General features: G+C 41.0%; 1 protein-coding gene across 4 annotated transcripts in view; it reads right to left on the reverse strand.

The window, feature by feature from the left end:
• CCDC25 (coiled-coil domain containing 25) overlaps positions 1-21,716 on the reverse strand; it is a 67,642-nt gene extending 45,926 nt beyond the window's left edge. For all 4 annotated transcript variants that reach the window (XM_079771763.1, XM_079771760.1, XM_079771761.1 and 1 more), the window contains exons 1-4: positions 21,608-21,716; positions 15,717-15,764; positions 7,284-7,323; positions 2,497-2,548 (exon numbers count right to left, since the gene is read on the reverse strand). In XM_079771763.1, the coding sequence (XP_079627889.1) occupies positions 2,497-2,548; positions 7,284-7,323; positions 15,717-15,764; positions 21,608-21,632 (165 nt within the window). In that variant the 5' untranslated portion in view covers positions 21,633-21,716. The remainder of the gene's footprint in view (positions 1-2,496; positions 2,549-7,283; positions 7,324-15,716; positions 15,765-21,607) is intronic.
• Between the last annotated feature and the right edge of the window lie 1,343 nt (positions 21,717-23,059).

Here is a 23,059-nt window from a genome sequence, read left to right on the forward strand (position 1 = left end):
TGTTTAACCTTGCTAGCAAGTTAAGAAATGAATATTATAACCATAATGAAATAGCATCATGTATTTGGTTGCTTTTTAAGTTACAAAATTCCCAAAAGTGTTGAGAAAACCTGTATTTATGTGATAGCATTTTAAATTAGCACAATACTTTCAGAGAGCAATCTGGCATAAAAGGAGTTACCAAACTATTTGTATCTTTGACCCAATAATTCTATTTCTGATAATTACTCTAGAAAATAATTCAAAAGAAAAAAACAGAAAGCAGTTCATAAAAAATATTTCTTGCACTGGCCAGTGTGGCTCAGTTGGTTGGAGTGTCCTCCCATACAATCAATGAAAGGTGGCGTGTTCGATTCCCCATCAGGGCACATACCCAGGTTGTGGGTTCGATCCCCATCAGAGTATGTACGGGAGGCAATCGATTGATTTTTCTCTCACATCGATGTTTCTCTCCCTCTTGCCTTTCCTCTCTCTCTTGTTGGAGAGTTATAATGCTGAAAACTGTAAACAATCTAAATTTTGACATAGAAGCTTTCATATTAATTGTGGCATACTGCCAACTCAGAGCAGTCAGCCAAAAAAATGAAAATACACAGTAACATGAAAAAGTTTATAGACTGTCACTTTAAAAGTAATACAATAGCCCTCGCCTGTTTGGCTCAGCGGAAAGAGCATCAGCCTGGGGACTCAAGGGTCCCAGGTTCGATTGCGATCAAGGGATGTACTTAGGTGGAAGGTTTGATCACCAGCTCTGGTTGGGGCATGTGCGAAGGCAAACAATAGATGTGTCTCTCTCACATCAATGTTTCTCTCTGTCTCTCTCCCTTCCACTCTCTCTAAAAACCAATGGAAAAATATCCTCAGGTGAGAATTAAAAAAACACAAAAACTTTAAAGCAGTGGTCGCCAACCAGTGGTCCGCGGACCACCCGTGGTCTGTGAGGTCCGAAAGGTTGGCGACCGCTGCTTTAAAGCCCTTACAATAACAACTTAAAAAAAAAAAAAAAGAGTAATACAATCAACCGGGCAATGCCAGGATGGAAGGTCGACTGAGACAAAAGAATCTAATTGTATTACAAGCTTATGACACAAGATCACTGAAGGGGATTGGGGGGTGGGGAGAGGGAGCTTATAAGTAACTTTGGAAAACTGTTTTGACTAGAAACTATAAGGCAAAAAAACAAAAACAACTGCACATAAACACTGTACTTTAGTTGATATAGTTGTTTCATATGGGAATATGGGTTAACAAATCTGAAACCATTTACACATATACTGAAGTTAAATAAATAAGCAAATAAAAGTGGATGGTGGGAGCTAGGCTTCTCACTGTCTGAGAAGGATCTTACAGATAACCAAGGAGGAAAAGCTAGAATGGCCCGTATAGTAATGGATTGGACAGAGACAATGGTACGAGCTCCTATTTAGCTAAATGTGGACACAGGTAGAGATACAGAAACAATTGTTCATGAGTGTATACATGAATTAGTATAAATACATATATTTCCTAGCTCTGTCAAGTGAGAGGGCCTTTCTGCTATTCTTCCCTCCAAACCTGTAACTCCAGTCTATTCATGACAAAAACATCAGATAAACCCAATATAAAATACTTGACCAATACTTCTCAAACTGCCAAGGTCATGAAAAACAGGGAAAGACTGAGAGAGAAACTGTCACAGACCAAAGACGAGGCAGACATGAAAACTAAATGCACTGTGGGACCCTGGATTGGATCCTGGAACAGAAAGAGAACGTTAATGGAAAAATGAGGAAATCAAATAAAGTCTGTATTCTAGTTAATAATAATGTACCATTGTTGGTTTCTAAGTTCTGACAAATCTACTGTGGTAGTGTACGATGCTAACATTGAGGGAAACTGGGTGTGTGGTATCTGGGAACTCTGCACGCTCTTTGTAAATCTAAAATCATTCCAAAATAAAACATTTTAAAGAGCAATACATATAACAAGTATATATACACCCTATGACTCAACTATATAAAATGTAACATATGGATGTAAAGACAAATTGGAAAAATAGTGGTTTTATGTTACTAGGGAACATTCACTTTTTCCTTTACTACGATAATGGTGCTTTAAAACCCAAAGCCCCTGATAACTGGGAACAGCTGCCCTTGGAGATGCAGGAAAATCACAAGCCTGAGAAAAAAGAAGCACAGCGTGATCGCCACCGGAGAAGATAGGAAGTCCAGTAGTGTCAACGGAAATGAAAGGGAGAGAAAGCAGAGGTGACAGAGAACACACCTGAACCGACAGAATAAAGCAGTGCTTCTAGCTGGGAAATAGTACTCAAAATCACCGGAATTTCCCTTAGTGATTCTCTGTGTCAGGGGAAGACATCTCTTTATTTGCTAATTTTCACACTTTTGCACATATTTATTACTTTAAGCAATTTAATTGCATAAAAAAGGATAGAGGACAAGATATGATGCTCATCACTAAAGAAAAAGTCATGAATCCATGTTTAAATCCAATTACCTTATGTAATCGAAGGTATACATGAGCCGAAGAGAGTTTGTCCACATGAAACCTACAAAGAATGAAAACCACTTTTAGCAAGACGTACAAGACAACCATCTCCTTGGGCCACCTGCATTTAAAGCATTCCAATCCAGAAAGTATAAACTCAGTGCCTACCACATGCTAAGCATCATGGGGAGTATAAAACACAGTCACTGCCTCCACAGGGCTCACCATCAACGGGGAGAGGTAAGATAAACTTTATGGAAAGTTCTACAGCTGTGTGAGACTAAGTGCCAAGATGAGTACTAGAGACAATAAATGTTACATGCCGGGACGGGTGCTATTTCAAGTGAGAAAATGCTATCAGTGACAAAGGCTTCTCTGGCAAACTGAGATTTGGTAGGTCCCTGACTGAAGCACAGGACTTAGAGAAAGCAGGGCAAGGAATTTCAGTTAAGAAGAGAAGAGAATAAAAGTAGTCAGCAAGACTCCAATGCTGCAAGCCTTGGGAGACTTGTAGGACCAATGACAGAAATACCTTACAGTAGGAGAGGGCACCAATTTAGAGTAAAAGATGAGGAGTTTGGTTTGGGACATCCTGAGTTTCAAGCGATGGCAAAATAATCCAAAGAGAATGTCAAGCAGAGCTGGAAGAGTCAGGTGAGGAATGAAGATAGTAAACAGACACATCATAAAATGAGACAGTCCAAGAATTCACCCAGCCTTATATCTGGCAATGGCACTACTACCAATATACATCTCCTAGGAGAGCATGGTGATTGCCCTTTATGACAATGTCCTAAAAAAATTCCAAATGCTCTCCCACCTCAATGTCCTAAAATTTATCTTTCAATACAGCTCTATCATCCACCAATTTAATTAAATCTTTTAAAATATACTTTCTTTTTCACCTGATAGAACTTTTTGGGAAGTTTTTCATATTTACAATTCACCAAATGAAGTTGACTTTCTCTCTTCCAACACCCAGAGATGTCCCAGAATCCTAGCATCACATGATAACACAAGATTGTCACTCTGTGATTCTGTTAACTTTAGTCATCTCTTCCTTAGTCCTTGCCTTTCCAGACTGAAGAATGTACAGTAAAACCCTAAGGAGGCACCATTACATACCATCATATACTTCTCTAGACATTTTCTTAGCATTAATGTATTTTTTCACAAGTGAAAATGTTCACACAGTGTGATTCTATATAAAGGTTAAGAGTATGCTGTTTCTAATGTCCTCTTTAAAGAGGTTAAGCATCTTGCTAGTCCCTTTGGATACAGAAAAATATTACACATTTTGGCAGCCTATGACAAAGCTAGATTTTATTCTTAACCATTACTGATAGCAAGAAGTGAGTATAAATAATGTCTTCATTTTTTTCCAACTGGTTCATTAACTCATTTGCATTTCCATGTAAAAGATTCCTACAGATTATCATCTCCAGTTTGGCATCCCCCCTCCCTGAAAAATTTGTGTGTGTGCGCCCAAATCTAGAAATTACATATCCCATTACCCCCTTTCAGGATCTTAGGAAAACATCCCATTAATAAGCAAGCTCAATTGAAGAGTAATTTCTCCCATTCCAACTTGTTTTAAACCATTTCTCTATTTACAACTCCCCTATATACCCATAATAGCTCAATTGTATTCTGATTTTCCTTAAAGGCCCCTGATGTAAAATTTGACTAATGAAATACACAAACAATTCAATATATATCTAATGGATTCATACATAGTCAAAGTACTAAAACACATATAGGAATATCACTGCTGGTATACACCACTTTCAGGCAAGTAAGTACACTTCTACCTAAAGGGCAGGCGATGTATAAAAGCATGGGTCTTGCCCTAGCTGGTTTGGCTTAGTGGATAGAGCATTGGCCTGCAAAATGAAAGGTCCTGGGTTCGATTCCTGTCAAGGGCACATGCCCGGGTTGCAGGCTCAATCCCCAGTGGGGGCGTGCAGAAAGCAGCCAATCAATGATTCTCTCTCATCAATGATGTTTCTATCTCTCTCTCCCTTTTCCTTCCTCTCCAAAATCAATAATATATTTAAAAAGATATATAAATAAAAAATAAACGCATAGGTCTTTGGTTGAAATGTAAAACAAAAACAACAACAACAACAAAACACAAAACACTAAAAATCCAGCTCTGTATTAAACTATCTTGAGTGAGTTTCTGTAAAAAAACCTTTCCAAACCTCCCCAAATGCTTATTGAACATGTAAATTCTGCCCACTAGTTCCCTCTTCTGTTTTCTTTCTCTCCCTGCTTAATCACTAGGCAGAGACTACAAACCTCAATAAATGAGAATCAATGATCTGAGGATGAAGAGATGCAGGGCCCCAGAAGCGGGGTTAACTCCTTCAAGTGGGATCTCTGGAAATATTACTCACTAGTATTTCCAGCGGTCTAACATACACTAACACACTATTTCTATTTTTCTTGGTTTAAAGATGAATTTAGTTCTATTCTCATTTAGTCCTATGAAAATCCTTTGCTTAAAGGCACCTCAGAAGGTTTCCTGGTATATACTTGATGTTGACATTCAGAGGTACTAGTAAAGCCTCAGAGTGAGGCAGTGAACCAGGAAAACCTGCCCTGGAGTATAGATCACTGCATCCTTTTTAGCAGGCCCAGGAATGTCTCTAGGATTGACAGACATTAAATTTAGGGTTCTTCCAGCTCATGGCAGACTTCAAATAGCTTCTGAAAGTAAGTCAATCACTTTCAACAATAGTCATTAATCTCAAGACTATTAAAAAGTGTCAAAAAGGGTAAAGGGTGTCTAGATATCAGCAGACACCAGTTTGGCTCAGTAGTATTCTGGTAGAGAGTCAATGTTAACAAAATGGAAAACCCAAGTTATAATACATGGGGTGTATGTTGTAAACGAAAAATTTATATTTCACTTTTTAAATTTTTTCTTAATGTCAGGTAAAGGCTGTGGCAAATTACTCCCATGATGCATCTGAATATATGCAAACATTTCTGCCTCAAACCTGACCTGTTAAAAATTTACAAAAGGGCCCTAGCAGGTTTGACTTAGTGGATAGAGTGTTGACCTGTGGACTGAAGGGTCCTGGGTTCGATTCCGGTCAAGGGCATATGCTTGGGTTGTGGGCTCAATCTCCAGTAGGGGGCGTGCAGGAGGCAGCCAACCAATGATTCTCTCTCATCATTGACGTTTCTATCTCTCTCCCTCTCCCTTCCTCTCTGAAATCAATAAAAAAAATGTTTTAAAAAAATTTACAAAAGGTAACTACATAACAGGTGCAGCCATTCTTATCCCCCTTGACAGAGTCTGGAAATCTTTGGGCTTTAAGGACAACTGAAACAATCCAGCTGGGGGTGACAGGTGCTCAAAATGGAGATAACCAGAATGCAATTATTGTGAAAAAATGCCCAGTGGAGATCATTTCTACACAGGCAGAGAGCTAGTTAATTAGGAAGTAAACAAATAGTTACTGAACCTATGTGCTAGGTCTTATGCTAGGTACTGGGAATCCAGTAGTTAACAAACCAGATCACTGTCTTCATGGGGCTTACAACCAAGGGTCCTAGGAAGGTAGGCAGCACCCAGCCCAGAAGCCCTCAGTAGTGCAAACTGTCTACCTGAGGTAAGGGAGTACCAAGTGTTGTCTACCTCGATGACATATTTGAGTTCAGAAGACGGGCCATTGTGCTGGGACAGGGGGCAGATAAAGACTTTAAAATTCCTCAGGTTTCTAGTGCCTCTTGGTTCCTGGCATGTAGACTTTAGAGAAGGCAGGCAGACAGGAAAGCATTTCCACTGGGGTCATGAATTAGCCCCTTCATAAAGGGCAGGAGTGGAGACACCCTTCAGCAGTGCCTACAGACAGGTCTGAGGACAGAAAAAGTAAGCGAACTGCGTCTAGGGGTAGCTTCAGTTAGTCTCTGTAATATTTTTCCTACTAAATGTTCAATGCTGTATACCTTACTGAAAATGAACTCTTTTAAAAAGTGGCAGCCTTAACTCTGTCACTGTAGGGAATTAAGTGAAGGACCTGGGCCCACTTGGAGAAAAGAGGTCCAGAGAGAACCACAGCCACAGCTTGAGGGAAGAAAGAAGTGACCTGCAGCCAAGAGTAGCAGCTTAGAGGGACAGAGAAGTTGTGATTTAGAACTACAGCTAACCAGAGGCCAGCAATAACCAGAGCAGATCTATTCAGTTTCTCGTAGCCTTCGTTTCCTTATCTGAAAAATGGGCATATCAGTATTTCACAGGGTTGATTGAAACTAAATGTATTAATGGAAGTAAACATTTAACAGTATTTGGCATATAGTTAAATGCTCAATTATGTTCATTACTAGAAGCCCAGCATGTGAAATCGCGTGGTCCCACCCACCTGCACGCACCTTGCCAAGCTCACAGCCCTGCCCACCCGCACCTGCGTCAAGTCGTCCCCCCCCCCCCCCCCCCCCCCCGCCGCCTGGCGGCCGCACACTCAACCTCCTGATGACCAGTCTTTGGTCATTCCGCCGTGATGGCGTCACAACCATGGGGTTTTTATGATAGAGATTACTATCATTAAAGTAATAGGATCCATGAGCTTATCTTCGGGGAGAGCATTTGGTAGGGGTGTTAGGAGCTGTGGAGATCATATCCCACTCTATAGGTAGAATGAGGCTCTAGGAAAGACAGCACAAGGGTCAGAATGAGTGGTGGAAGCAGAAGATGGAAAAGTTTTAATCATAGGAGTCAGGTGGCTGGCCAGGTCTAAGAAAGTAAATAACGATCCACTGAAAGCAGAACCCAAGTTGTTACTTACCAAATATCTTCAGGCCAGCCATACTTTATTAGATCCTCATCTACAGGGAGACACAAGAGAACAAAGAAAAGGTAATAAATCGTCAAATGAAGACATGCCAGTTTATAGATAACTAGAGGCCTGGTGCACGAAATTCGTGCATGGAGGGGGGTGCGGGGGGCCCCTCAGCCCGGCCCGCACCCTCTCCAATCCAGGGCCCTTGGGGGATGTCCGACTGCCATTTGCAATCTGGGACTGCTGGCTCCTAACCGCTCACCTGCCTGCCTGCCTGCCTGATTGCCCCTAACCACCTTTGCCTGCCTGCCTGATCACCCCTAATTGCTCCCCTACTGGCCTGATCGCCCCTAACTACTCCCCAGCTGGCCTGATTGCCCCTAACTGCCTCTGCCTCACCCCGCACCCGGGACCCAGGATTCCTTCCCCTGGCCGGCTGCAGATGCAGGGAACCGTGGGAGGGCGGCTTTGCCAAGGCTGCAGCCGCTGGCACCCAGGACTGCGGGGCAGGTGGCTTGTCCCTCTCCCAGGCCACAGCCTGGCTGGTCCCCATTCCTCTCTTGCGAGCTCATTTGTGTTTGGCTGGTCCCCATTCCTCTCTCCCCAGTGTTGAGTGTCTGAGCCATTATGGAGTGACAGCGTAAGGGCATGAGGACCATTTGCATATTAGCTCTTTATTATATAGGATTGGAAAGGGAGAAATATCAATTGTTTTCCCCCCTTAAAGAAGAAATGAGTGCCCTAACCGGTTTGGCTCAGTGCATAGAGCATCGGCCTGCAGACTGAAAGGTCCTAGGTTCGATTCCAGTCAAGGGCATGTAACTTGGTTGCAGGCACATCCCCAGTAGAGGGTGTGCAGGAGGCAGCTGATCGATGTTTCTAACTCTCTATCCCTCTCCCTTCCTCTCTGTAAAAAAAATCAATAAAAAAATATACATAAAAAGAAGAAGAAATGAGTAATTCAGTCTTTGATGCTTAACAATTCTGTAAAAATAGTTTCTACAACTGGACAATTATAATTGTTATAATTTTTTATAATAATATTATAAAGTTCAAAGATCATTCTATTTGAAGATAATAAAACTGACAAATCAGAGCAGCTAAGTTAGATGATGTCTTAGAACAAGCATGTCAAACTTGCGGCTCACAACGAATACTTTTGTGGCCCAGCCAATATAATATGTAAGAAACGTTTTAATAAAAATTTTGTAACTTAATTTTTACAATATCCTGTTATACATAATTATTAATAACGAACTACAACGTTTGCTAATGACTGATTACTATAATCGTGTTGCATTCATTTTCCTTATGGGCCTTACGCGCAAGCACACCATTTCTCTCCACTAATACTAGCAGCAAATACTTTAGCAGCCGATTGCCACGTCATTAGTCTTGTACTGATTTGTTTGGTGTGCGCAACAGGAAATATTTCGCTTTCAGAGAACAAGAAAAACAGATTTGCGCTACGCTTATTAATTTGTGCAGTTATTCCGTGTCTGGTAAGTTAATGTTGAAGAAAAAATATTAACTTTTATTAAAATGTTCTATTATTTTATGTTAACGATTACTCATTTACTTCAGCCCTTTGTATTCAGCATGTCTCTATCGAAACAAACCTATGTTCCTATAACAATTGAAGCTTTTGTGTTTTTTTTGCAGCCCACATAAACTTAAACCTTATTTGGCCTGTGTTAGCCTTTGAGCTTGACATGCTTATCTTAGAAAATTGAATCACTGTAATAATACTTATACAGTGAAACGTCAGTTCTTGAACTTAATTCGTACCGGAAGCCTGCTTAAGAAGCATTTGTTCAAAAACCAAATCATTTTTTCCCACTAGAAATAATGTAAATTGAATTAGTTCATCCCCAAATGATTCCGTTCTAACCTTTCTTATATAGAGTACATGTCTAATGAACTTCTTAATCTATAAATAAACATACTTCTTTTCTTAAATTTATTGAACCATCCCCTACTAGCCTTAAAGGAAGTTTTCATATATCACTGCCTACAAAATGCTATCATCAACTAACTGCTTTTTCTTTATCCAAATCAACAAGTTTTTCTCTCCATTCAATTGCCCATACTAGCTGTTTCGTGAGCACTTTTACACCCCTACCAACATTAGCACTCCTGATGGCCTCTTTATGTTTTCAATTGTGCTAAAGGTAGATTTAGCCAGCAACAAAAGCATTCTCTCCTTTGTTGCCTGAGAGATGCTTTTTATCATGCTGAGGTATTATGAAAGGGTTGTCAGGTCGAAAACTGAAATTTTGGTCAACAACAAAGGTTTGACTGTAAAAATGCTTTTGCTAAAATTTTAAAACCAATGAATTACATTTTACTTCTTTTTAAAAAAAAACTTCTCAATTATAAAATTGCAGAAAATGAAGGAGTAAGTCAAACACCCGAAGTATAAAAAAGAAAATTGGTCTCAATTCTGTCACATGGAAATAAAATAGAAGAAATAGCTAAATGTTAAAAGTAAGGTCTCTCTCGCCCAGCCAGTATGGCTCAATTGGTTAGAGTATACACCAAAGTTACAAGTTCAATCCCCAGTCAGGACACATACCAGAATCAACCAATGAATGTAATAACAACTTAATTCTATCATATGGATAAACTTACTATTGTTGACATTTGGATTGCTTCAATAAATATCTACCTAACAAAAGAGTAACATGCTAATTGACTGTACCTTCCACGCCCACCAGCCAATCAGGAGTATGCAAATTAACCCAACAAAGATGGTGGATTAATTTGCATACGTGGGTGCTGAGCGGCTGGGGGCGGAGTGGGACGTTTGCGTTGTCGCCATGGCGACGACGCAGGCGTTCAGCACCACCCCAGCCGCTCCAGGACTCTGGGCAGCGTGGGAAGGCGGGAAGGCGGCTCTGGCCAGAGCGAAGGCGGTGCCAGCAGCCAGCGGAAGGAAGGCCCATTCTTGCATGAATCTTCATGTATCGGGCCTCTAATTTTAAAATAAGTATGTCCATATACCTGATTATTTCCTTAAGGTGTATTTCTAAAAGGAAAGGATTCTAAATTTATGCACATTTTTAAGTCGAATAATATATATATCACCACAGAAAGATTATATCCATATAAAACAGAGTGGGGCAAAAGTAGGTTTTTAGTTCTGAGTATGCAAAACAGTTTGTTCTTGTGCTTATTAATTATTGTATTATTTTCTATATGAAAAACTGTAAATCTGCTTTTGCCCAACCTTGTACTTCTAATAGCTATGAATAATTAGTAACTAATTGTGTTTAATACAGACACATTAAAGTATTAGACACATATTTAAAAATTCTAAGATAAAAAAATCTACACTAATAAAAGAGAAGCATGCAAATTAACCATCACTCCGCTATACCCACCAGCCAATCAGAGGGAATATGCAAATTAGAAGGAGAAAGATGGTGGCCACCCAGCTGCTCCAGGCTCAGAGTGGCTGGGCAGGACGCCTGCTATGAGAGGGAGGGCGGGGGGCGAAGGGATCTACAGGAGTGGCACTCTGGCCGCAGCAAACATGAAGACGGCAGACTCCAGCCTGAATCTGCAGCCAAGATGGCAGACTCCAGCCGGAGCCTACAGCAAAGACAAAGAAGGCAGACTCTGGCCAGAGTCGGCAGACTGCGGCCGGAGCAAAGGCCTGGGCCCCAAGTGCTGGAGGAAAACCGGTGCTGGAAGCCAAGGGAAGGAAGGCCTATTGCACGAATCTCTTCGTGCAACGGGCCTCTAGTAATATATAATTTAGTATGTATCCAAGAGCCCTAGCCGGTTTGGCTCAGTGGACAGAGTGTCAGCCTGTGGACTGAAGGTTCTCCGGTTCAATTCTGGTTAAGGGCACAGGCTCGGGTTGGGGGCTCAATCCCCAGTGGGGGGCATGCAGGAGGCAGCCGATAAATGATTCTCTCTCATCATCGATGTTTCTATCTCTTTCTCCCTCTTCCTTCCTCTCTGAAATCAATAAAAAAATTTTTTAAAAATGTACCCAAAAAAGTATTATCTATTTAACTTCAATGGGGTATTTCTTTCCCAGAAAAGCAAAAGGATGATAAACCTTGTATGAGGGTATTCTTAGCAACTGCAGGAACCATGAGTTCTCTGAAGGGCCATCTACTAGCTTAAGTGGGAAGCTGAGTAAATAGCCAACAGGTAATGAAAAAATAAAGGGAAATCTAAAAACCTTTTCCTCAGGCAATGTTTGGCTCCCTGGTGACACCTACTGGCTTAAAAAAGGAATACACCTGAAAGCTGTTTAGTGAAAGTAAAAAATTCAATTAAAAATGCATTTATATTCCATCCAGCCCTTAGTCCAGTGATGGGCAACCTTTTGAGCTTGGTGTGTCAAACTTCGCCAAAAAACTGAGCATAACTCGGGTAGTGTGTCACTTTGAGGAAAAAACATTATTTCGCAAATGTTTCATCCTCAGGAGCAGCAAATGTTTCATCCTCGGCATGCGGCCGCGTGTCATCAGAAATGGCTACGTGTGTCAGTGCTGACACGCGTGTCATAGGTTCGCCATCACTGCCTTAGTCTGAAGTCATCAAAGCTATTAGAAATTAAGTGTGATGTGCTAGGAGCACTAGGATAGGGTGCTTTAAAAATGTTATACCTTTCTGCCCTAGCCTGTGTGGCTCAGTTGGTTGGGCATTGTTTGATTCTGGGTTAGGGCCTAGGCCCAGGTTTCAGCCTGATCCCTGGTGGGGGTGGGGAGATGGCATGCAGGAGGTAGCCAATCAATGTTTCTTTCTCCCTCTCTCTCTCTCAAAAAAAAAAAAAAAATAAAAATAATCAATAAAAAATCAAAATAATAAAAAAATTTTTGTAAGAAATTTGACTCTATGCTTCCACTGCTTTTCTGTGCTGCAACTTCATTCATACACACACACACACACACACGTTACACCTTTCTTACAAAGCAGACTAGGAAAAGTTGATGCCTCCAAATGACTCCAAGACTTTGTTGGGGGAAAGAAGTGTTCTATACGTACATAGATTTGTTTCCCCCTACACATATTTTAATGATAGCAAACACCACTTCAGTGGACTCTAGATAGAATCTCAATTTACATAAGTAGACATAAATTCTATATCTAGATTTCTATTTCTGAATATAAATTCCTCTAAAGGACATTTAAAAGATTCCACACCAAAGAAAACAGGCTAAATAAAGGCTTCCACAATCTAACCCATCCTAATTTACTCCTCCATAAAGCTTTCTCAGTTTTCCCAAACCACTCTCTGGTTTACTCTCTGCCCCCTCCACTTCGACAGTATTTGCTATTTACTCTCTGGCCCCTCCACTTCGACAGTATTTGCTATATTAATGTATATTGCCCATACTTTTTCATAGACTTTTTTTTTAAAGCAATTTGAGGTTCACAGCAAAACTGACCCATACTTGTTTTAGTGTGCCTCTACCTGAATACTGTGAAGACACAGACTAAATCTTCCTCTTTGGATACTCACAGAGGCTGACACAAATAGACCCAGCAAAGAGTAAACTAAAATAGGAGGAATAAGAGACATGGAGGAATGTTACTGGCACAGCTTCTTCAGGTCAGTCAGAACCACAGGTAACCCATCAGTATGAGCCAGAATCAAGGCAGCTCTTCATTATAAGAGATTCTCCCCCTGCCCCAGCCCCGAACTGCAGTGCAAAACCTGCACAACCACACGCAGCAGCTCTGCTTTAGGGCTTCTCAGAAACCTGTCTTGGGTTTGCACACTTGCTAACAGAAAGAAAAGTAGATTTGGTCAGGTTGGACCCATATCTACTGTAGCTATAACCATGGCTCTTATAACTGTGCCTTATTTCAATGTAATACAGGAAGGTAGCATGCCCTCTTCAGCTTACATTCATCAGGAGGATGCTATGAAAAAAGACACAAATTACCAATGACAAGTTATGGGTTGCCAGGAGAAATATAAAACTCTAGTATTGATATATATATAGTGGAACCTTGGTTCTTGAATTTAATTCATTCCGGAAGGCTGGTCAAGAAGCGATTTGTTAGAAAACCAAATCATTTTTTCCCATTAGAAATAATGTAAATTAAATTAATACATTCCAGCAACAAAGGCAAAAATATTCACTGTACAATTTCCTGAGATGTTAACGATGTAGGTTTAACAGTAAACTGACCTATACTCATGCATTTTCTCCTTTGTCACCTGAGAGACGACTGATCATACATGTATCAGCATGAAAGGGTTCTCGGGTCAAGAACCAAAGTTTTGTTTGACAACCAAGACATATTTCTGGGAATAACTCGGTCAAGAACAGAATCGTTCAAAATGGGAGACATTTGGGAACTGAGATTTGACTGTATTGCAAACAGCTTCTCCATTAAGTCACACCTAGAGTCAATGTCATAAATTCATTATAAGGAAAAGCTGTTTATAAGTAAGTTACATTATTCTGTTTTGCTTTTTTCTCTTGGTTAGGATGTGGTAGTCTTGCTTTATACTGATTCTGCTTTATAGCAACCAGTATTATAGCAAGGTTCTAAACTATTTATATAGATCTGATTTATAACTATATTTACATAACACTTACCTATCACATTATTATATATCATATATATGCTATATATTATACACATGTCATATCTTAAATACAAATGAGTATACATATACTAACTATAGGGTCCCCCAAAAAATGTATACACACTTTGAGTAATTATTAATTCCAATGGGTTAAATCTGAAAAGATACATAATTGAGCTATCCCAGGAGAGTATGTATATGTTTTTTGGGGACACCTTGTATATAATTATATCACTGCTCTTTGACAGCTTTTAATTTTTGGTCTTATTTATTTCATTAATGTAAAATATCTCATACTGAAGAACGTTATACTTGCCTCTTTTAAAGGATCAAGTTTAAACTGTTGTCAGTTTCAAACTGCACCTAGAACAGACACTGATGGTTTTAGAAAAGAAACAGAAAGCAATACCTGGAGGTTAAAGAAAGGTGATTGTAGTGAGTTAGCCAGCTCTCAGACTATTAAGGCAAAGCCATCAACCCTGAGTGTTCCCAGTGAGGGAGGAGGCAGCTTTGAGGAACTAAAGAAGCTCCAGTGATGGTAACCACTACTTACTGAGTGCCCACTATGGCTCAGATACTTTACTCAGGCTCTTCCATTAATTGTCACAACCCTGCAGGTAGATACCATCCCTTAATCATCTTCTTACAGCTAACAAATCTGAGATTCAAAGAGGTTAAGAAACTATAGCTAGTTTGCTAAAAAACTGGAATTGTAACCCAAATTGGCTTGATTTAAGAGCTATCTTTTCCAAAACATTACACTACCCTGAGAGATAAGCAGTTGTGTTCTCCAAGTCTAAAGAAGAGTAATTCTGGCATTTTTCTCTGGAGCTCTTTTTTTTTTTTTTTTTTTTTGAGAGAAACATCCATCAGCTGCCTCCTACACACCCCCTCTTGGGGATGTGCCCGCAACCATGGTACATGCCCTTGACCGGAATCGAACCTGGGACCCTTCAGTCCGCAGGCCGACGCTCTATCCACTGAGCCAAACCGGTCAGGGCTGGGGCTCTTATTGTCCTTCTTTTCTCCCTCACTTCTGTGTTCCGTACCCTGAGGGTCAGTGCTGTGGATTCACTGCTCTCTGGATCAGGAAAGCTAAATTTCACTTTCATCTCCCTCCTGCAGTCAAAAAGGTTATCCCCTCAGGCAATGTTTTTCTTTTTAAAATTTACTTCCAATTCATTAGTGAGTCAAAAAAATAATCTAACAGGCTGTGTCTAGCTTTTAAAACATGAAAAAACTGAATACAGAGGGCACAGCAAATGATATGGATATTTTTTGTAAATTTTTGTTCTAGTTACGTAAGTGTGTACACCATTTAGTTATATGATTGTGTACGATATGAAATAATGTATTTCATTCTGAAAGGAATGGTCAACAAGTTAAACTGTTAATATTTCATGACTTAAGAGCCATCTTCGGGGGGTAGGGACTGAGTGAAGGTGGGCAAAGGGGGCGAAAATGGGGACATCTGTAATAGTCTTAACAATAAAAATACAGTTAAAGAAAAGCCATCTTCAGCCCAGAAAACCAACAGATATGTTTCCACTAACCTTAAATGTGGTAAAAATGTGCAGAAAATGACCTTTTCAAAGTCCAAGTCACAGATTATTTTTATTTAATCTAAACTAGCAAAGGTTAACCTCTGATTCATATCAACCTAAATCAAAACTCTTTGTAAAGTTTCTATTGAGCAAAAGGTGGTCCAACTAGCTAAAATATTATCAACATAACTAAATTTTAGGAAGGTTAATCCCTTATAGTTCTTTATAATGGGTTAGTAGAAGCTGAAAACTCAGATCCAAAAAACCACTGGGGAAAAGCAATTAACACTTACCTTCTGGAAATTTCAAAATCAAATGCTTTTGAAAACTTACTTTCATATTTATCCTTTCCCATGTAAATAGTGTAAGCAGATGAGTTAACTAAGACAAAACAAAAATAAAAAGTGGTTAGATAACTTTATCACCAAAAGTGTTTCATAGGAAAAACAAGTGACAAATGCTTCGATTTGGGGTTGACAAAAAACATGGCCCATAGGCCAAATCCAGCCCTGTTTTTAGACAGCCCTCAAGCTCAGAATGATTTTTACATTTCAGCAGGTTGATAAAAGCAAAACAAGAAAGAACAAGCTATAGAGACATGGCACACAAAGTCTAAAATATTTACAATCTGGCCCAAACAGAAAGTTTACTGAGTCTTATTAAAAACTAGAGGCCTGTTGCACGAATTCGTGCACCAGTGGGGTCCGTTGGCCTGGCCTGCGGGATCAGGCCAAAACCAGCTCTCCGACATCCCCTGAGGGGTCCTGGATAGTGAGGGCACAGGCCAGGCCGAGGGACCCCACCGGTGCACGATCAGGGCCTGGGAGGGACATGGGAGTTTGGCCAGCTGGGGAGGAACCATGGGAGGGCTCCAGGGAGTGTCCGGCCCATCTTGCTCAGTCCCAATCGGCCGGACCCCAGCAGCAAGCTAACCTACCGGTCGGAATGTCTGCCCCCTGGTAGTCAGTGCACATCATAGTGACTGGTCGACTATCTGCCCCCTGGTGGTCAGTGCCCGTCATAGCGAGCGATTGAGTGGCCTTAGCATATCACGCTTTGATTGGTTGAATGGACGACTGGACACTTAGCATATTAGGCTTTGATTATATAGGATTATATAGGATAGCTACTTCCCTCAAGAGTTTAATGCAATTTTAGTTCAGTCCTTTGCTTTTGCCTTCTTCAAAAGAATTAAAAACAAAAAATCACAATACAATACCTTCACCCCAATCACTTAAAAATAGGTTCCTATACTTAGCCAAGTTTTATTTTTCATAATCCTAGTTAGCTAATTTAAATTACATTTCAGGTGTGCTACAAATTACAATGGGATCCCTGTTCCATTAGGAAGAAACGTAATTCTTAAACTTGTAAAAGTGACATTGTAAAAGTCATGAAATGTTACTCTGAATTCTGACTACATATTAGAATCGCCTAATGATGCCTCAGCTCCACCTAAGACTAACCAAATCCTAATCTCTGGGGGCAGGCACTGTTTGTTTGTTTTTTGAAGATCTCCAAGTGATTCTAGTGTGAAATCAGCGTTAGGAACCATTATCCTAAATCAAACCAAATATTCCAGGTATGGCTTACCTTAGGAATGACATTTATTTTGCTGGGCTAGTGTTTAACGAGGGCATCCTCCATTGGGAGTAAAACAGAAAGTTAAGTTTTCTAACTGATATCCTAACTGGGTCCTTGGTTTTCAAGTTAGTCTACCTAAATTTATTTTACCCCATTTGGATCTAAACTCCTAGTTACTGGGTTCTCAGTCTACAAAGCCTGACGCACAGGCAGCAAAGGTTGGGCTAGGCCAGTGGTCAGCAAATTGCGACTCGAGAGCCACATGCAGCTCTTTGGCCCCTTGAGTGTGGCTCTTCCACAAAATACCAGGTGCAGGCTCGCACGTACAGTGTGATTGAAACTTCATGGCCCATGCGCAGAAGTTGGTTTTCGGCTCTCAAAAGAAATTTCAATCATTGTACTGTTGATATTTGGTTCTGTTGACGAATGAGTTTGCCGACCACTGAGCTAGGCAGTCTGTTGGCTGTCACTCCAGAACACAGAACTACCACATGCGAGTGGAGCTGCTGCCAAGGAGCAGCATTCTTTCATTGTAAATTCTAAAATTCAGGATTGCCTGTACTTTCCGTAATGAAGCACTCCTTAAGTCATCAATTGTGGTTCCCTCTCTTGGGGAGAGAAAACTCCCAATTCCTTCAAATAGCAGTTATAATGACTACAATCCATAATTACTTGAAAGTAGTTGAGAGAAATAGCTTGAAAGGAGAGAATGTTTGCATTGATTAGCTAACCGAAATACGGTATTTATCTATTGAGCACTATATGAGCATGGTAAGGCCTTAACATGGCATATAGCAAACGCCAAAAGCACAGGAATAAAACTAAAAAGTGTTTCAGATTTTCTCTGCACAACCTGACAATATTATACGTGTTGATACATGTACCTTGTTAAACCTATAATGTCACCACTTGGAATATATCCTACTAATTAAATACTCCATCAAGCAATGATGTTCTTTTTACAATCTAAACACTAATTAAGACTGGTTAAACACATTATAGTACATCCATTAAAAAATGCCATGTACCCATTTAAAAAGATAAGGACACACGATTTTTGTCTATATACAGTAAGATTCAATTGGTAAAAAATAGATATGTAGTTTGCATATACATATTTAAATATCTATTTTTAATATATGCACCCATTTTCTTTATATGTACAGAAGGATATACAGCTTAACAATAGTTAACTTAGTTTGCTCACAGAATATACAGATGGTTTTTGCATTCAGAACAAAATTAATTTTAAAAATGATTAAAATAAAATAAAGCTGTGTTTGTGTTGGCCAAGCTATCTAACTTAAGCCAAGAGAATGACAGATGACTGTTTGGATGGTTGACCTATAAAATGAGATGATTAAGAACATTAACTGCTAGTAACCAAAACTGAGAGGCATTATACAAAACAATTCAACTAACTGTGTCATGAAAGACAGAGACTGAGCACATGCTCCAGATTAGAAGAGACTAAAGAGTAATGAATGACAACTGACTGCAATGATTTGTAATTTTCCTTTCTTATAAATACACTAGTAGTCCTGAGCACGAATCCGTGCGCCAGTAGCTCGCTGCGGCCCTCCAGTAGCTCGCTGCGGCCCTCCAGTAGCTCTCCACCCACTGCCCTCCCCTCCTGTAGCTCCCTCCCCCACAGCTTGCTGCCCTGCCCCCTCCTGTAGCTCTCTGCCACCCACTTGTAGCTCGCTGCCCCACCCTACTGCTAATCCGAGATCTGGTCACTCGGTTTCGTCGTTAACGACCATTTGCAAATTATATCTTTATTATATAGGATTATTAGGACACTGATGAAAACTTAGTAAAGGCTGATTAGATAATAGTATTGTTGCAATGTTAATGTCCTAATTAAGAATGTCTTTTAATAAGAGAATGTCCTTGCTCAGGTTTGGCTAAGTAGATAGAGCATCAGCCTGCGGACTGAAGGGTTCCGGGTTCGATTCCAGTCAAGGGCACATGCCCGGAAGGGGGCATGTAGGAGGCAGCCAATGATTCTCTTTCATCACTGATGTTTCCATCTCTCTCTTCCTCTCCCTTCCTCTCTCTGAAATCAATAAAAATATATTTTAAAAGTAAATAAGATAATGTCCTTAACTTAGGAAAAAAATACTTAAGTATTTAAGGGTAAATTGCAACTTACTAACAAACTGTTCAGGAAAAAATATTGTGCATGTCTGTGTCTGTGGGGGGGAAGAGTGAAGGGGAAAATTAAGATAAGGCAAATGTTAGAATTTGGTTAGAAAAGGTAAAATGTTAGAATTTGGGGAATCTAAGAAAAGAATATAAAGGAAATCTTTTACTATTCTTGTAACTTTTCTGAATGACTGCAATTATGTAAAAATAGAAAATAAAAAATAAAAAAGAGCATGATTGCTGAGCAAGAAGCAAAGAAATAAAGAAAAAATAAACTGGATTATTTTATTATTCTCACCCAAATAAAAGGGTTGATTAATATGGGGACAAATCATCTTGAGGAGACCTGATTCAGGTGTAGCAACCAACCCACTTTTAGAGGCTCTGTGATAATTTCATACTTTACAGAACAATTTATCCTAAGACAGATGCTATTAAAGGTACTAAAAGTACAAGTGGACTTAATGAGCAAAGTGCAGGTATTTTGTGGGTCCATAAAACGCATGGTCTTGAATTTGATACTGGAAATATAATAAAGCTAATGTTTCATTATGCCATTATGAGAAAGCATGAAAGTATAGAACTGAACAGATTTTAGTCAGAGATACTAATCTTAAAACAAAAGGAAAGGCAAACACTTTCTGCTGAGATTTTCTCCCCATTTAAAAAAAATGTTTTATGTGGTAACCGCTTGGTTGAAAAGCTTGGCTAGCTCTACGAAGTCATTTCCTAAAGATTCTGCACTTCAAGTTGTTTCCTTTCCGTTTGGAATATGTAGTTTTACTATTTCCCTGGAAAAGTTGTAATTTTTCCATTAACTTTGCCACTTGAAAAGATTTGCTGCACAAATGCAGTTTTACTAGAGGCTAAATATTTTTCCAACAGAAGGCAATTCTGACATTATAATGGAAGCCAATGAGAAAAATATGATTCACAAATCAGCTGAAGCACTCTTGTTCTATTAAGGGCACCTGTATATGTATGACTAGTGCTCAAAGAATTAGAATAGCTTTGAGGAGAATAAAGTAACCAGCATAAAATACATTTAGTACCTGTATACCCTGCCTGTACTTTTTATTCCCTTTCGAACTTGAATAGATATCTATGTTGTTGGGGACTTTCATGAGTGGAGAAGCTCCAAAGAGATGCTCAAGTGATGTTATGACAGAGGGAGCAAAACAGAACAGAGGAAGGATTGAAAATGCTCTCAGGGTTCCTATGAATGCTATCAGGCTAGTTTGAATGTTGTGAGTAGTAATTTTAACATGGGTACGACAAACCAAATCTACAGAGGCAGAGAAATAGCATATGGCACACTGTGGAAGTCTAAACTATTGTCCTGAGAAAAATAATGGGATGTGGCCGTGTAATTGAGCAGATTGGGTCTGGACCCCAATGTTCTCATCTCTAAAGAGAAAGGACAAAACGCCATGTACCCATTAAAAAAAAGAGGGCCACAGAAACAACATGGAGCTCACCTTTAACAAGCAAGCAGAGTCCGTAGCAACAGCAAAGTGTGTTGTTATTATTAAGTAAAAAGATGACATTCATTTACCCAACAAGCCACCTACTGAGCAACTATTATGAGCCAGGCGCTATGCTAGGGAAACAGGATCAAGAGATCTTGTCCCTGCCTTCCAGCGGTTTACCCTCTAGCTCAAGCAGACGGCGTTTACTACCTTAAATACGATGCCAAAGGTATGCACGGAGTGTTAAGGGGGTCCCCGAAGAGGTGTATCAAAGCAACCCCTGGGTGGGAGCTGGGTCGGGAAAGGCATTTGAAAAAGATAAGCCAGAGCTGTCTTAAGGGTGTATAGTACTTAACTGGGCACTGATTTTAGCAAAGGGAACCACCTAAGCCGAGAAACGAAGTCTAGACACAGCACTGAATGCCAACAACAAATCAGAAACATCACCATATGTCACTTTTCAAGATCTGAGACATCAATTCTGCCCAGGGAGTGGCTTTATTCCCATCCTAGGGTCTTCTCATTGCTCTCTGTTGCATCCCAGACCCTGCAACCCTTTTCTAGAAGGACAGGGAGTACTTGCCATAAGGCAGAGTTGCTGGCAAGTGTCTCCTTTTCTTTTTTTAAATCCAAGTGCATCATTACCAGGGCACAGCCAGAAGAAAGGCCACGGTAGTGGTGGTGGTGGTAGTGGGTCTTGACATGAGGTGTAAAGCAGCCCACAAACTGCCCCATTCCAGGTAACGACGGGAGGTCATCCCGACCGAGGGCGAGAGAACACTCCCGATGAGAAGACCGCAGAAGGGGGGAGTCCCTCCGCGCCCCCCAGGCCCTGAGGAGGGGGTTCCCGGAAGGGGACCACAGACATGAACAGCACAGGGGACCGGGAGGGCGCGGGCAGAGGCTGCCAACGCGGAGTAGGCGCTTCCCAACGAGGTCCAAGCTCCGCGACGGCCTGGGGGGGTCCCGGCTTCGGGAGCACCCCGTGGGGCAGGGACCCCGGCGGTCGCGGCGCCCACTCACCGCTGCTGGTGAAGTAGAACACCATGGTCGCGGCGGCGCAGCGACTCCAGCCTGGAGCAGCACCACCCAGTTCTCGAAGCTCCGGATGCCAGACGCCGAGGCCGCCGGTTCCCGGGAGCCTCTGCGCGCACTTCCGGCGGACGTTGGGTCGCGTCATAACGCAGGCGCGGGGGGCGCCATGTTTGATCCTGGCGCGGGGGAGGGAGTTGGGCGGGGCGGGGGTGTTTCTGGGCCCAGAGGATGGTGCCAGGACACCTGGTGGTTGGGAAAGATAGCGGGAAAAGCCATCTTTGATTTTTCTTCTTTTTTTAAGTTGAGTTTATTGGGGCAACACTGGTTAATGAAATTACATGGGTTTCAGGTGTACAATTGTGTAATATACACCATCTGTGTATTGTACCGTGTGCTCACCATCCCAAGTCAAGTCTCCATCACTGTTTATCCCGCCCCCCCCCCCCCATACCCTTTTTTTACCTATCCCCAATCCCCTTGAAATGCCACCATCTTAAAAGAAAAATGTCATTAGCTGACTTTATTTTCAGAGCCTTCACCCAGTGGTAGGTTAAGTTATCAATAGGTTTTATGTGCTTCCCCACCCCCACCCCCTGGCCCCACGTGGGCTCCCAGCGGAGCAGAAACTGTTTGCCTCCTTCACAGCTGGGTGTTCGCTCCACCCATTGCGGTACCTGACACTCCCTTAGTTCATTAAGTTTTGAATGAACCCAAATTCCTCCACTATTGTCATTCTAGCTCCACCACTTGTAAGGCACACCTTTTGATATATTCTGTGCTTCACTTACTTCATCTGCAAAATGTAGATGATATAGATAGTGGAGCAGCTAGTTCCTAGATTATTTTGCTAGGGTTAAATACGTTAATGGGAGGGAAGGGTTAGAATATGTCACTCAAGTGAGTTGTTAATATTACCCACAGGCAATATGCTTCTTGGATTTGGACTACAACTGTTCTGCCTTTTAGATCCACCAACTGCCCAAGCCGGTTTGGTTCAGTGGATATAGATCAGTGATGGGCAACCTTTTGAGCTTGGTGTGTCAAACTTCGCCAAAAAACTGAGCATAACTCGGGTAGTGTGTCACTTTGAGGAAAAACACTAACTCCAAGACTCTAGTCGCAAATGTTTCATCCTCAGGAGCAGCAAATGTTTCATCCTCGGCATGCGGCCGCGTGTCATCAGAAATGGCTACGCGTGTCAGTGCTGACACAGGTGTCATAGGTTCGCCATCACTGATATAGAGTATTGGCCTGCAGACTGAAGGGTCCCAGGTTCAATTCCCAGTTAGGGCACATGCCAGGGTTGCCAACTTGATCCCCAGCAGGGGGTGTGCAGGAGGCTGCCAATCAATGTTTCTCTCTTATCAATGATGTTTATATCTCTCTCTCCCTTCCTATCAATAAAATATATATATATTTTAAAAACCGACCAACTGTTAC

This window comes from Cnephaeus nilssonii (genome assembly GCF_951640355.1).
Source record: "Cnephaeus nilssonii genome assembly, chromosome: 5".
In the NCBI taxonomy this organism is placed as follows: domain Eukaryota; kingdom Metazoa; phylum Chordata; class Mammalia; order Chiroptera; family Vespertilionidae; genus Cnephaeus; species Cnephaeus nilssonii.